Source organism: Naegleria lovaniensis (assembly GCF_003324165.1).
Source record: "Naegleria lovaniensis strain ATCC 30569 chromosome Unknown tig018, whole genome shotgun sequence".
Taxonomy (NCBI): domain Eukaryota; phylum Heterolobosea; class Eutetramitea; order Acrasida; family Naegleriidae; genus Naegleria; species Naegleria lovaniensis.
The window spans coordinates 140,329-155,873 of NW_025407839.1; the positions used below are offsets into that span (position 1 = coordinate 140,329).

General features: G+C 36.8%; 7 protein-coding genes across 7 annotated transcripts; 6 read left to right on the top strand and 1 right to left on the bottom strand.

Annotated features, from left to right (window-relative positions):
- Positions 1–110: 110 nt before the first annotated feature.
- On the top strand, positions 111–4,701 carry C9374_002945 (uncharacterized protein; the record flags this gene model as incomplete). Its single annotated transcript, XM_044692418.1, has 3 exons — positions 111–254; positions 299–2,196; positions 2,244–4,701. The coding sequence occupies 3 exons, from the start codon at positions 111–113 to the stop codon at positions 4,699–4,701; spliced, it is 4,500 nt and encodes a 1,499-aa protein (XP_044549789.1).
- A 574-nt stretch (positions 4,702–5,275) lies between these two features.
- Positions 5,276–6,701, bottom strand: C9374_002946 (uncharacterized protein; the record flags this gene model as incomplete). The annotated part of the gene is made up of 5 exons (XM_044692419.1): positions 5,276–5,968; positions 6,073–6,210; positions 6,267–6,286; positions 6,414–6,593; positions 6,656–6,701. The coding sequence occupies 5 exons, from the start codon at positions 6,699–6,701 to the stop codon at positions 5,276–5,278; spliced, it is 1,077 nt and encodes a 358-aa protein (XP_044549790.1).
- A 182-nt stretch (positions 6,702–6,883) lies between these two features.
- Positions 6,884–7,611, top strand: C9374_002947 (uncharacterized protein; the record flags this gene model as incomplete). The annotated part of the gene is made up of 2 exons (XM_044692420.1): positions 6,884–7,064; positions 7,130–7,611. The coding sequence occupies 2 exons, from the start codon at positions 6,884–6,886 to the stop codon at positions 7,609–7,611; spliced, it is 663 nt and encodes a 220-aa protein (XP_044549791.1).
- A 308-nt stretch (positions 7,612–7,919) lies between these two features.
- Positions 7,920–8,915, top strand: C9374_002948 (uncharacterized protein; the record flags this gene model as incomplete). The annotated part of the gene is made up of 1 exon (XM_044692421.1): positions 7,920–8,915. The coding sequence occupies one exon, from the start codon at positions 7,920–7,922 to the stop codon at positions 8,913–8,915; it is 996 nt and encodes a 331-aa protein (XP_044549792.1).
- A 199-nt stretch (positions 8,916–9,114) lies between these two features.
- On the top strand, positions 9,115–10,756 carry C9374_002949 (uncharacterized protein; the record flags this gene model as incomplete). The annotated part of the gene is made up of 5 exons (XM_044692422.1): positions 9,115–9,274; positions 9,460–9,573; positions 9,769–9,888; positions 9,948–10,150; positions 10,313–10,756. The coding sequence occupies 5 exons, from the start codon at positions 9,115–9,117 to the stop codon at positions 10,754–10,756; spliced, it is 1,041 nt and encodes a 346-aa protein (XP_044549793.1).
- A 477-nt stretch (positions 10,757–11,233) lies between these two features.
- On the top strand, positions 11,234–13,267 carry C9374_002950 (uncharacterized protein; the record flags this gene model as incomplete). The annotated part of the gene is made up of 2 exons (XM_044692424.1): positions 11,234–11,349; positions 11,809–13,267. 2 exons carry the CDS (start codon positions 11,234–11,236, stop codon positions 13,265–13,267), a joined length of 1,575 nt encoding a protein of 524 aa, XP_044549794.1.
- A 704-nt stretch (positions 13,268–13,971) lies between these two features.
- On the top strand, positions 13,972–15,538 carry C9374_002951 (uncharacterized protein; the record flags this gene model as incomplete). The annotated part of the gene is made up of 5 exons (XM_044692425.1): positions 13,972–14,020; positions 14,140–14,181; positions 14,350–14,490; positions 14,691–14,833; positions 15,032–15,538. 5 exons carry the CDS (start codon positions 13,972–13,974, stop codon positions 15,536–15,538), a joined length of 882 nt encoding a protein of 293 aa, XP_044549795.1.
- Between the last annotated feature and the right edge of the window lie 7 nt (positions 15,539–15,545).

Consider the following 15,545-nt stretch of genomic DNA (forward strand, 5'->3'; position numbering starts at 1 on the left):
AGGAATTCCTTGCCATTGGAAAGCTTTTGTGTGGTGCACTTGCTATCACGTACTGAATTCCTTTTAATAGATTCCCATCAACCAATAAGAGACTTCCCAACCTCTAAAAAATGCTCCAACGTCCTGCGGGCTTTTCATCCACCATCACTCCGAATGCTCGAGATGAATTACAAAATACGACTCTGAATGAAGGATCTTCCTCCTCGAATTCTGAACGGTGTATTCAGCTCCAGAATTCTAACCATGAGAATGCGGTATGCTAAAGCCTCGAGGGTATCAATTGGAGTTATTTGAACAGGCAAAAAAAGAAAATGTTGCTGTGGTGTTAGACACAGGAACGGGTAAAACAATGATTGCTCTACTTTTGACTCATTATATGCTCTTTCCAGAAAAAAAGGCTACCACCGACAACTCACTGATTGTTTTTATTGCCGAGAACAAAATTTTAGTGACTCAACAATTTAACTTTATAACCAACGGATTAAAACAGTTACAAAAAATGGATCTCTTCAATTCAACAGAAAATTTGGACATGAGCAAACAAATCGATTCAGACGTTGATGAAATGTGTTCATGTTATGTTGGAGGAGAAAGTGGCTTACTGCCAAAAATAATCTCACAAAAATTGTTACAGAAAAAGAGATTTATTGCAACAACAGCCCAATTTCTTCACAACATGCTGAGCCATAATGCTCTTAAAATGGAACAAATTTCTCTGCTCATTATTGACGAATGCCACCATTGTGGAGAAGGAGATCATCCATACAAGAGTATCATGTCCCAATTTTATCGCCCACTCAGGGAGGAATTACGGCCGAAAATATTTGGCATGACAGCTTCAGCAATCAATTGTAAAGGAAATGTAACAGAAAAAGCAATTCAACAAAAATTGGAGTTGGAATATTCCTTGGATTGTAAATTGACCACTATTATGTCTGGGACAGACTTGTACAACGAATTATTGGAACACACAAATTTACCAGAAGAGTCTGTAATACTTTATAAGCACAATATTGACATTGATAGTGACTTTGTCGAAAAATTTGAAGATTTTCTGCTGCATACCATAAAACGCATAGTGTCAAGAAAGGAGATTATGAACGCTGATGATTTAGAAGGAATTCTCCAAAAACTAAGCGTTGACGTGCTATACCTTTATCATGAGCTTGGTGCTTGGGCAATAGAAGAATACTTTAACCTTCTTTTTGAAAACATTGAATACTCGACTGTCTCTCCTCCCATTTCCATTGAACAACAAGATGAGCACAAAGCAATGTCGGATGCATATGAAAACTTTAAATTCTTGCACGGAAAGGCTGTGGTTGAGGCATCTTCTTCTCGCCATTTAGAATTACAGGTTGACAAGAGCTTGAAAAAAGAAATTATGCAATCCTTACACACATTTTTGCAAGGCACAGAAACGTTTATGGAGAGCTCGAAAACAACTCGCTTGATGGAACTATTGCAACAGAATTATTGGAGTGATGACGGCGAAATATTTAATGATTGGGTGAGAGGCCTGGTATTTTGTGAAAGAAGAATCGCAACTGTGCTCCTTTCCAAGTACTGTTCTCGTAATTTAGGCCTCAACTGTGACTTTATTGTGGGCCACAACGCTGATACAGGCAAAAAATCATTAGGGTTAAAGGGAGCCGCAACACCTTCAAAGCAACAGAACAAAATTGAATCATTCAGGAAGGGTCTCGTCAACTGTCTATTCTGCACTAATGTTGTTGAAGAAGGTTTCGACGTTCCAGCATGTAATTTGGTTATTCGTTTTGATCCCTTCAATGATTATCTTAGAGCCTATATTCAAAGCAGAGGAAGAGCCAGAAAAAAGGGAAGCAAATTCATCATTATGATAGACGCAGAAGACGAAAAGCAACGAATATTTTGTTCCAAACGAAAAGAGGTGCACACTCAAATGCAACAGTTAATTTGTGCCGATCATTCTGAAGAACGACAAAATTTTGTTCCTACCCAAATACCCTCCACTGAATATGTGACTCCAACAGGGGCAAAAGCAACTCTTACCTCAAGCATCCAAATTGTGAACCGGTATTATAGCTTGCGTTCAGGTTCTTACTATGAGAAAAAGCCCAACTTTGAAGTTTATGAATATGGAGGAGAATATATCACTGACTTACCCTTCCTCATCACTGTTCAGTACAACCACGTACAATTGTTAATAACGAGGTGGATGACCCTCCATACTTTCGATGGAACAAAACGGACTCTAAGAGGTACTGTGCTCTGAAAGCAGTCAAATTACTTCATCAATACAAGGAATTGGATGATAATTTATTTCCATATGATCCTAACCAAGAGAATATTTCTATCCCACAACAAGAGCCAGTACCCTATGACAAGACAAAACAAAAAAGTAAGGTTCCAAAAGCGTTGGATGGGAGCAATGTTTCAACACTTGGTAGTCAGCTTGAAATTTTCCTTTATGACATTTTAATGGACGATGTTGACACCAATTTTCAGTTTATTTTACCAAAAAGAATTGACAATGAGGTTGAAGATTTGTTACGGATTGAGATTAAAGGCTCACGTAAAGTAGTATTGCAATATTCAACGTCGAGAGTTGTAGACGCAGAGTGGGTTCGAAAAAGTTTCGAGCATCATGATTTCATGTTCCGTAAATTATCCAAACTCAGTCGCTCGAACGCTACAGATGAATATGAAAACTCTGTGAGACAATGGAGCTTTTTTGTGTTACCCAAGAATATGGAGGAGCACTTTACTAACGTTCCATTATTAGACCTTATTAAGAAAAAAAGAAATGACAATGAAACGTGGATCAAGGATATGGTTCTAGAGACGAGTTATAACCACAAAATTTATTTGGCCAACCGAGTACGGTACGATTTAAATCCTAATGCAACATTTTCAGCTCCTGAGTTTTCCTCTTACAAAGATTTTTGTGAAAAACGTTGGAACTTGGTACTCAAGGACTTGAATCAGCCCCTTGTTGAAGCATATCAGCCAAAATTTTCATCTCTTGGTAGAAATCATACCGAAGTTCATTCTGATTCAACAGTCATGCTAGTTCCTGAATTTGTAAATGCGTGCTCTTTCTCAGTAGAAATGATGAGTTTCATCAGAAATATACCAGAAATTCTGTACAATCTGAGACATCGATTACTCACAATTGAACTTTCCAAAACACTCGATTTTTATGAGCCATTGAGACAGCTCAAAGATGTTGACAAAACTTTGGACGGGCTCAATTTGCTTCAAGAAGCAATAACAGCAAAGCGGACTAATTTGAAAGTTAACTATGAAAAGTTAGAATTCTATGGCGACACTATCCTGAAATACGTCACTTGCAAGAAGTTGTTCTTTTCATTCCCAGATTTGATGCCTGGAGCCTTGTCAAGGTTGAAGCAACAGCTTGTTAGTAATGAATATCTAGCGAACGCTTTCATAAGTAGCAATCTTGAAAAATTCATACTTACAGAACCCCTTTCGCATGGCCTCATTGTCAACAACTTGACACCATTCTCAGAGAATAGCTTTGAGGATTGGGAGGAAATGAGAAACCAAGACATGAAGAAGAAAGTCTTGGCAGATGTCGTTGAGAGTATTATTGGATTTTGTTATCTTCAATTTGAAGACATGAGCTATGTAGAACGCTTTTTAGACCGAATTGGCTTCCGCTTTCCAGATAAGAACAATGTCGAATATTTTGAAGCGATTCCCTCCAGCACAAAAAAAGACGTTTTGGAAAAGTTATTCAAGATCACAGAACGTGAAGTGCTTTCTAAGGTTGAATGGCAAATTTCGTACATTTTCAATGACAAGAAACTTTTATTGGAAGCTCTTATCCATGCTTCGTACCATTCCAAAGTGAACTATGAACGATTTGAATTCTTGGGTGATGCTATTCTTGACATGATTATTACCAAACGTATTATCCACGAGTTTTATGTAAAACCAAAGAACGACCATAGCATCATCCCTCCTGATTTACCAAGCATGAATGAACTTCGTGAGAGAATTATTAAGAATCAATCATTTACAGCCATCGCTAATAGTTTAAGACTTTTTGACTATATCATCTTTTCTGGAGAAGACATTACCCACAATATTCTTACATTTATAACTTCGAACGATCAAGAAAATGTAATGGTAAAAATTTTGAGTGACGCTGTAGAAAGTATTGCAGCAGCTATTTATTTAGACAATGATCATTGTTTGGAAAGCGTGGAAGTTGTATTTGACACTTTTTGGGAACCCTTCTTAAACGCTGAATTTGAAAAGACAAGAATCAAAGCACGTCAAAGTGTACAAATTCTCTCTGCACTTTCCAGCGAGTTTGAGAACACTATAGAAAGTTCTGAAATTACTCTCTTCTTGATGAAAAATATGAATCGAGATCCATCGATTGTGTTAAACGAGGTGTTACAGAAATATATATGGCTCAAATACCCTAATGACGGTAGCAACTTAATTTTTCAAGAGACAACCATCAGGCCAGAGCCTCCAACAAAACTTGATGCCAACTTTATCATTACTTTTATTGGTCACTCGTTTATGGGAACAGATAGGAACTTGAAATCAGCGAAAAAGAAAGCAGCAGCTGCTACGTTGCTTTTCATCAAGGACAAGAGCAACAAATTATATGAACTCATCGATGATTATATTCGAATCCATCAAGAGATACCAAAAACAGATCATGATCTTCATCAATAAGGAAGCGCTCAGTTCATGAAAACTGTAATGACACCATTGCACAAAAAAGACAGACGAATTGGAATCTGTTGATCACTCATGATGCTATTTGTAGACTAATTTTGAACTTGTCTGTTGATCAACTCACCTCAACTTGGCTGGTTGCACAACTGAACAATGCTTGATAAGGATTTACAGGAGAGCAATGTGTTGTTGCCTTTCCCTGGTGGTGTTGAGCTGATCAGCAGCATTTCAACTTGGTTTACTGCGCTTACAAGGTTACATCACCTGTTTGCAGAAAACCTATGTTCCATTCCAACCCAAGTTCAAATTGCCACACCCTTAATTCGAAAAATGTAAATCGTGAAATCTTATAGCCTTCAATAAAGTGTCATTTACATTTTATTTATCTACTATCAACGTTGGAATAGGAATTTAATAAATTAATTGGAGAAACGGAATGAAAGGTCATGTAAAATGGTTTTCATGAAAAGACTCTGCTTGAGTGCTGTAAAAAATTGAGTTAGATTTTTCGTGAGATGACTTGCTTGAACATAAACCATCACATGTTGATGCGATGCACTCAACCTAAAATTCACACTACTATTTTTGTGTTTCTTGTTCCACTCTGTAAAATCCAATTTACCCGTGTTCTCTCTGTTTCAAATGCTCGTAATGTATTATCTTTCATCAACACAATAATTGCTTGACAACAATAAACAATGTCTTTGATTAATGACATGGGTTCTCCATTACAAAGTTCTAAATTTGATGCGATTAGAAAACTGTTTTCTCTTGATTCTACTCGCAAGGTGCGTCCACTGATTTCTGAGCCAATTTCATTTTTCATATCAAGATACCATTTTCCAGTTGACTTCTCAAATATTTCATATCCAATGAAATCTTCTTCATCGACATTACAAAATAACCGATTCACAAAGATAGACATTGTATCAATTAGAATTTTGACAGGTGTTTGCTCATCAGTCAGCACATAAAAATCATTCAAAATGTCTCTACAATATATCACACGTTCACCTGAGAAGAGTTCTTTCACACAAGAAATATTCATTTTGCGAGGCTCAGTATTTTCCGAGCTAGCTTCTCCACATGTGTACACATTTCCGTTTTTTGTCAAAACACTTGTTGTCCAACTTCCACAACTAATGTCAGCAATTTCAACAGTTCCTTCATGATGTTTGATAAGATCCATTAAGGGTTGTATTGGTTTAAATTCAAACGAGTTGTGTCCTTGATTTTCTCCAAGTTCATTATGAGAATTATAACCCTGTGTAGATGAAAATTGATTTGTTAAATAAACATTACACACGAATGATAATAATAATATGATAATTTGGTGAGAGATTATATGATCATTCTTGTTAAACGTACTGAACCAATCACTTCAAATTTGGCAGAAATTGCCACCGTATGTTCTGCTCCTGTTGTTATATTTCGAATAGGTTCAAATTGTTGTAATCCAGACAAGTACTTGAATTCTTGAAAGGATTGCTCACTCTTGGTTCCACACTTTACAAAATGTCAACAATTAACTTGGAAACTGTTAAAGCTCACATATACTTTACCTGTCCATATCCATTGTAACCTTTTCAAAAATCATCACATATTAAATGTTCAATGATCAAATGACACCAAAGTAAGTATAATAATTATGGAAATAATCATCATTGATCTTCTGATCTCATCACAAGAGATTCCATCATGATACATACCAGCTCCAAACACTTTTCCATTCTTCAATAATACAAGAGTGTACTCAGCTCCGCAAGCAACTTTGTTAATTTCCTCCGAATTCTGCCAAGGAGTTGGAACTGGCCGTAGATCCATGACACAATCATAGGAAGATGGTAAGCCTGGAATTCCAGATTGATACCATTGATTACTTCCCATAACTATATGAAATTAAAGAAATTGTTTATTAATAATTGCGTTGATGATGATCACTCCTACGTACAGTAAAGAGAGGAGGATGTAATTTGGGGCGTTGGTTGGTCCGTCATTTTTTTTTTCAAATTGAAAATGCTATTCGTTTATTGAATACTCTTCCAAATTATCTTTTGGACGAAACTTCTTGGGCAGGGGTTAAAGGTATTAAAGGGTTCTCATCCAATAAGAATTACTTGGCTCAGTTGACTTTATTTATGTGTACGATGTTCGTTAATTCTGTTTGAATTCAAAAAAAATGGGAAAACGAAAGTCAAAGAAGAAGAGCTCTTCTTCCCAATCACAGCCTCAACACTCCGAATCGGAAAAGAAAAGAAAGAACAACAAGAATGATACATTTTTTTTGGTTGATCACAAGAGAAAGAAAAAGAAGTATGAAAGTTCGAAACATTCCAATACTCCCATTGTTTTGATGGAAAGTGTGGTTAGGCTAATACTCACGACACTGTTTTGAATTTTAATGAATTTCCAAACGATGTTATAGTAGTGGTCTTGTCTTTTATTCCAACATATTTATTGTTGAGAAATTTCAGATTTGTAAATAGAAATTTTGCAATAATGGCAATGCATGCCATTGAAAAATATCAATTTAGTGATCACTTTTATGTATCAGATAAGAAATTAGAGAATCTATCTCAAGATGAGGTTCACAACTTGTTTACCAAGTTTCATTCATGTAAACGAATGACAGTACAAGGTGACATGCATTGCGTTCATTCAATGGAGCTGCCATTTCACAAGCTTCAAAATCTTACTTATTTAGACTGCTATGATATTCCTGTCTCATTTTCAGAAGAGATTATTCAAAGCAATCTTGTTAACACACTTGTCAAACTGAAGATATTTACTATTTTTACAAACATGCCACTTCTGCTGAGATTAAAGAACCTTCAAGACCTCAGCGTCAAGCTTGATGACTCGGATGATTTGAAGCCTTTAAATCTAGAAGGAGTTCTGAATCTGTAAACAACTTGAGATATCTAAAAGTTGTCAATTCTCATTGTTGTGAGTGTTCTGAGCTTATTCAAATAATAAGCTATTGCCATCAATTGAACACACTCGAGTTATTCAATTTTGGAGACATTAGCCTAGGTGACAGAGTAAGCATTAATGTTATCAAATGCATCAAATCCAATTTACCAAACTTGAGAAAATTCTGCTATCGCTACAATGCTGATAATGTCGCTTTCGAAGAAATGCATACAATCCCTTCTACATTGGAATGCCTTAAATTAGATTCTCTATCATTGATTTCTCCGGAATCCCTTGTAAACATGAAACACCTGACATCTCTCACGCAACTTTCTCTTGATACAGCTTTGAAGCGAGACACGTTTTCAGAAGCATTATTGTCTATGATTTATTCGTATCAGCATTTAGAAAAGCTTTCTCTCCTTTTGAAAATTGAAGGCTCCAATTTTTCAGTCAACATACCTCCAAAAGAGCTTCCCAACTTGAAATCATTAAGGATAACTTTCACAGAGGATGTATTTACAAGAAAAGAACAATGCATTTCCAAAATGCTTATTCCTCTTGAAGCCTTTGAGCTGTGCACCAATATTGAGGTGCTTAAAATTCACAATCAAACATCTAAAAACGTTGTCATTGATTGGAACTCGCTACGACCGTTTACCAAACTCAAAAAACTAGAACTTACCTGCGACAAAATGATAGGTTGGGATGTTGCAAATCAAGTTCTCCCCCGTTTAGAAAGTTTAACACTGTACGTTTCACAAGGTATTGACGGTTCTCTAGAATCACTCCCAGATACTATTCAATATTTGGACATTGATGCGACGATCGAGCTCGAATCGAACAAGTTTCTGAGGCGTCTACCCGCCATGACAGCCCTTAGCACTTTAAAATTTTCAATGGAAGGAGTGTCAACAAGCTTGATATTCCCTTGCTCGCTGGTACAGTTGCAAATATCACACTTGTCATTACGGAAGGGAGAACAAACTTTTAGCAATTTTCTTTTCTCGTTACATCAGTTAGAAACTCTCAAAATTCTGGACAGTGTTATTGAGGATCTATATGGCCTCCTTAAATCCATATTGATCTTGAAGCATTCCATAAGAAAAGTGTACATTGAGAAGAGTGAGAGTGCGAACATTGATTCTGTACGAAACAGCAAGTCACAAGCAAAGTTAAACATTGGTCATCCTGTGCTGAAGGAGTATGACCAAGCCAGGATCTTTCTTACCCTTAGTGGCTTTGCATGGAAGCAACATTCTCTCTTGAACCAATACTCTTGTATTGAATTCATGTGAGAGCTCCGTTATGATCCAAACTTGGTCATGTTGTAAACTAGAGGCCTGAACGTTCAAAAACAAAAAAATATTCCAATGTAAGTGGTGGCCTCTCTGGTTTAATGATGCTGAGCTGGCTTGTGTGTTTGCTGCGTGTCATCTTTGGTCCGGACACTTTCAATGATTACTAAAACGCGAATATTAATCGATAGCAACGAGAATGAAATCATCATCGACTCTTTTGAACAAATTGTTATCAAGAAATTCATCATCGGCATCGACAACAGCCTTATCATCAGCCATTACTAGGTCATTTTCGTCTTCATTCTCTTTTCAATATGCTCCAAGAGTGTTGATAACAGGAAGCAATGGACAAATTGGTGAGTTATACCTCGCTTCTTTATGATTAATCCTGAAACATTTGCTGTCTTTTTTCATGAAATTTCATGTGAATCATGATATATATTTTCGCCTAATGCACCATCTCTCATCACTTCATGATGATGAAAATTATCTTGCACTCTTATTCCATTACGAAATAATTTCGAAAATTTCTCTTAAAAAGGTGTTGAATTGTCTGCTGCTATCAGAGCCAGATTTGGAAAGGAGAGTGTTGTTACTAGTGATGTTTCACTTCCAAGCATTGAATCTCTTCAAAGAGGAGAGCCTTTTGTTTTCTGTAGGTTTCTTTACTCCGATGATGCATTCTAACAACGGTGATGATGAAATAATCTTTGGAAATTGAATTCATTGAATGTTCGCTTCGGAAACATATCGTTAAAACATGAAATGCAAATTATTTGAAATGCCCGTTACCGATCGAAATTCAATTCGTGAATCATAAACACCATTTAAACATGAATCACCAAATAAGTGGACGTCAACAACAAGTCAAGACTTGAGGGAATTGTTAAGAAGGAAGGAATTACTCACATCATTCACAATGCTGCATTTTTGTCTGCTGCAGCTGAGAGAACCCAATTCCTGCATTGGAGTTAAATACTGTTGGTCTTCACAATGTTTTGGACGTTTCTAAGAGTAATAATTGCTCAGTATTTATTCCATCTTCTATTGCTGCATTTGGTCCAACAACTCCTTTAGATTTAACACCAGATGTCACCGTCCAAAGACCAACAACTATTTATGGTATCGGAAAAGTTTATGCTGAACACATGGGAGAATATTATGCCTACAAACATGGTGTCGATTTCAGATCTTTGCGTTATCCTGGAATTATTAGCTATTTGACTGAACCAGTAAGTATTCCAGTGAAATTGGAATGACTCAACTGTTTTGGAATTTTCAATGTGTCATCGTTGCATGTCGACTTGCAATTTTGTGTTGAATGCGACATTGTGTGAACACCATTTTCATGAATTTATCTGTGATATTCATAATGATTCACTCTAAACCAATAGGGAGGTGGTACTACAGATTGGTCTGTTTACATGTTCTATTATGCCCTTAAAGGCGAATCGTATGAGTGCTTTGTCAGTGAGAATACTCCATTACCAATGATGTACATGAGTGATTGTATTCGTGCCACCATTAAATACATTTTCGATTTGACCAATGAAGATTTGAAGAAGGCCAATCAACGAACCTTTAACATTACCAGTTTCTCACTCACTCCTGGAATGCTTCATCGTGCCATTCAAAAATACATTCCATCATTCCAAGTGACCTACAAACCAGATTTCAGACAGCAAATTGCAGATTCATGGCCAAAGGCATTCGAAGACTCCAATGCAAGAAACAAATGGGGATGGAAGGAAGAATTTGATTTGGATAAGATGACTCGAGACATGATCATCCATTTGAGAGAAAAAATTGGATGTAAGGTTGAGGTGAGAGGTCTTTAGATTCCATGCAAAAAGAAAAAGCAAATAATTTCTGTTAAAACTTAATTAGAATAAAAACAGGTGCAAGGTTCACCCTTGACGAAGAGTTTTTTGGTGTGTGTAAGGAAAGACACACGAATCCTTATGTTGGGAATGATGTCATGAAAGTTTTAATTTTGATTCAACTGTTGTGATGAACGAAGCAAGATCTAGAGGCAATAATCAATGATGCCGAGTAGATCAAGTGTGAGGCATTTCATTCTTTTTGGCAATTCTTCCCACTCGTCGATCTTCTGATAACATGCTTTTAGTCTGAAAAACGATTGGTCTTTCCTCAATATTTTGTTGTTTCTAGATTGACAGTCAGCAATCAATTTTTTACAACTTGACACGTCAATCATCATGATTTCGTTCCACACCCTGTCACTTGCCAAACCTCAAATCAACAAAAAAAAATTCCACACTTCTCACTCTTCACACTTCTTCCTACAAACAAAGATGGTTAACAGTCCAAGACCAAATCAACTCTCCACCTCTGCAAGCGTTGTCTCTGTTGGTGTGCAAGGAGGATCAGGTCATCACGGTTACACTGAAGAAGAAACTGAAGCTTTTACGTAAGTTGTTATAATTTCTTAAGAACACCATCAATTAATCCTATTCTCAATCATCATGATGATTTTGATCAATTCGTTTTTTATGATGATCTTGATGTGTTCAACTCGTTGTTGTTGTTATCATGGATCAATATGAATGATATGATCATGATGGCTTTTAATTCATGATGATCAACTTGTCTAAAACAAACTCTCACAATATTCTTGGTGTGTATCAATCCTTGATCTATCTCCTCTGTTATGGATGTACACTTCTCTTGGTACTGTCGTGTGTGAAATCCATACTTTCCAAATTCTTCAACTCGAATCTATTTGATAATGACCAATCCAATATATATTCATCCTCACATAACTCTCACACTCCATCTCTCACACCACTTGCTCATACTTTACACACTCAAACCCAACTCAATCTCAAACCCCATCTCAAACTCAATCTCAAACCCCAACTCCACACAGTGATTATATCAACTCAACTCTTATGGATGATGACGATCTCAAAGAAAAACTCCCAATTGCCAAGGATGGTCTCTTTGAAGCCTGCAAGGATGGTATTCTCATCAACAAACTCATCAACACTGCTGTTCCAGGTACTGTCGATGAAAGAGTCATCAACAAGAAGAAGAGTTTGAATCCATGGGAACGTAATGAAAATCACGAATTGGCCATCAACTCTGCCAAGGCCATTGGTTGTCGTGTTGTGAATATTAGTCCTGCTTTCATTGAAGAAGGACGACCTCACATTGTGTTGGGTCTCGTTTGGCAAATTATCAAGATTGGTTTGTTGGCAGATATTAACTTGAAGGTTCACCCTGAATTGGTTCGATTGTTGGGTGAAGGAGAATCTTTGAGTGATTTGTTAAAGATGAATCCAACGGACTTGTTGATTCGATGGGTCAATTATCATTTGAAGAATGCTGGATCTGATCGTCGTATTCGTAACCTCGAAGGTGATATTAAGGACTCGGTGGCTTATACCTTGTTGTTGTCACAAATTTGTCCAAATGGTGAATGTTCAAAGGATCCATTGAATGAAAATGATTTGGAAAAGAGAGCTGAAAAGATGTTGCAACAAGCTGACAAGATTGGTTGTCGTAAATTCGTTCGTCCAAAAGATGTCGTGAATCACAATCCAAAACTCAATTTGGCCTTTGTTGCCAACTTGTTCAATAACTATCCAGCTTTGGAACAAGTCAACTTGAATGATTATGCTGAATTGTTGAACTTTGATATGGAAGGTACAAGAGAAGAACGTGCTTTCAAGTTCTGGATTCAATCCTTGGACATTGATTGTAATGCCATTCCGGAAGACATGAAAGACGGTGTCGTCTTGTTGAAGGTCTTTGATAAGGTCAAGCCAGGATGTGTCGAATGGAAACGTGTTTCAAATCCTCCAAAGAATCGTTATCAAGCCATTGAAAATACCAACTATTGTGTTGATTTGGCTAAACAATTCAAATTCAATACAGTCAATGTCGGAGGTACTGATATTGCCGATGGAAACAAGAAGATTATTTTGGGTTTGATTTGGCAATTGATGAGAAGATCCTTGTTGGATACTTTGAAGGCATTGGGAGGTGGCAAGGAGATTGAAGAAAAGGATATTGTTGCTTGGGCCAATACTCGTGTGACTGATGAAAAGCCAATTGATGGTTTGGATGATAAGAGTTTGAGAACTGGTGTCTTTTTGTGCAAATTGTGTGCAGCCATCAAACCAAGTGCTTGTAATTTGGATTTGGTTACTCCAGGTGAGAGTGATGAAGATGCTACTCAAAATGCCAAGTATGCCATCTCTGTGGCTCGTAAGATTGGTGCTACTGTCTTTTTGTTGTTTGAAGATATTTTGGAAGTGAAACCAAGAATGATCTTGTCGTTCCTTGCTTCATTGATGAAGGTGGATAAGACTTTGAATAAGTAATTGATGATGTGATGGAATGAAATTTCATGTATTGTATGTGAATTACAAGTTATCAATAATAATAAACTTGATAACTATTAATTGTTGATCTTTCAGAATTGATTTGGGTTTTACGGGAGAAGTGTGTGAAAATTCTCTCCTCGCACCAAGACTTGAATTTTTTTTGTAAACCACAACGTGTCAGATGAAAATTCGGGATTTTCACAAGCAAAGAGTGGGTTTGCTATTGAGTTGCAGATTGTCAACACATTCATCTTTCATTCCTTCGTTGCGGAACTTGTCCATTTCAACATTCATGATGACAAAAACTTTCGTCCCACTGAAAAACCGTGTGGATAACCAATGATAGACGTTATTTCTGATCTCACAACTACAAGCTTTAATTACTCTGCTCAAAAACAAGCATATCTTTTATCATGAATTGAATTTTTATGAAATCGTCGTTGGCGTTATAAACATGAAACCTCAAGATGTGAAATTTTCACATTCTCTTATCATCCATGTTGAAAGAAATGATCAAGTTTACAAGAGCGAAATTGAGGATCTCGCTCGAACGGTCTCTCCTTCGCGACAAATTCTCCTCTTTAATAAAAATCAGCGAAGAGTGAGAACAAGTTGAAGGCAAGATCTTTCACAACACAGAAAATAAAGAATTTAAAAAATTTACTCCGAACTCGAGTATTGAACCCTCGATCATCATCATCATGTCCCACTCACATCATAACGTTGGAATTGGAGTCAAGCTTGCAGCTGGTAGGTGTTTCCAAAGGTTTATCATCATCAGTATTGACTTGATTTGCATGGTTCTCGGTTGTATACGATGATATGTTGTCATTTTGATTGAATCTCTCTCACGTTTTCGTGATGAATAGGAGGCTTTGCTGGAGTTACTGAAATTTTGGTCATGTATCCACGTAAGTAGTTATTGGATATTCTGTAATATTTACAGGTTTCATCATCATTAAATCGTTTATCATCATCTCTCATGACTCTTCCGATGATGAATTTTCTCCGTAATTATTGTCCTGTATTCCTTTTGGAATGACGTTATCATTTGCTTCTTCTACTACTACCACTCTCAGTGGATGTGGTCAAGACAAGAGCTCAACTCTACGCCGGTACTGGAAAGACTCCAAGTATTATTGGTACAGTGTCCGAGATTGTAAAGACCAGTGGATTGAAATCATTGTATCGTGGTATTTTACCACCTATTCTTATGGAAGGTGAGTGTTTTTGCTTTTCCATCTCTCATTTCCGAATCGAATCTGTTATTGATTTTTATTGGGAACGAAATTGTCATCTTTGATTCATTTGTTGATGATCTTTATTCTATTCATGAATGGTTAATGAATGATGAATGAACGGTGAATGAACGATGAATGAATGAATTGTGTATTCTTTCATTGTTGAAACATGATGATAGCTCCAAAACGTGCCGTGAAATTTGCTGCCAACGAATTTTTCAAGGATATTTTCATGGAAAAGGAAACAAAGAAGCTTTCACAAGTTGGTGCTGCATTGAGTGGTTCATGTGCTGGTATTACTGAAGCTTTTGTTGTCGTTCCTGTAAGTTGATGATTGGTTTTTCAAGAAACATATTTATCATCATCTACTCAATAATTTCACACAATGTCATTTACTGTTTTAAAATCGACATTGCCATTATTTTTAATACTATTATCTGTCAAATGTGTCTTGCATTTCACAAACTTGATGTGAAATCATTGAATTGGCCAATCTCAATTTAAAAAACTCACATAACAGTTCGAATTGGTAAAGATTCGTTTGCAAGCTAAGGAAAATCTCGGACTTTACAAGAACACTCAAGATGCCATCACCAAGATTTTGAAACAAGAAGGAGTTCTCACATTGTACACTGGTTTGGAGGCAACTATTTGGAGAAACGCCACATGGAATGGTGGTTACTTTGGTTTAATTCACGCTGTCAAGTCAAGAATGCCAGCAACCAATTCTGAGGGTCAACGTTTGTTCCAAGACTTTATTGCTGGTTTCCTCTCAGGTACATTTGGTACCATGTTGAACACACCATTTGACGTGGTAAAGACCCGTATTCAAAACCAATTGCCTGGAACTGTTCACAAGTACAATTGGACTTTACCTGCCCTTGTTAAGGTTTATAACGAGGAAGGTGTTAAGGCATTGTATAAGGGATTCTGGCCAAAGGTATTGCGATTGGGTCCTGGAGGTGGTATTTTGTTGGTTGTGTTCAACTTTGCTGTGAGATTTATGTCTCCACAACCACAACATTAAGCGGTGT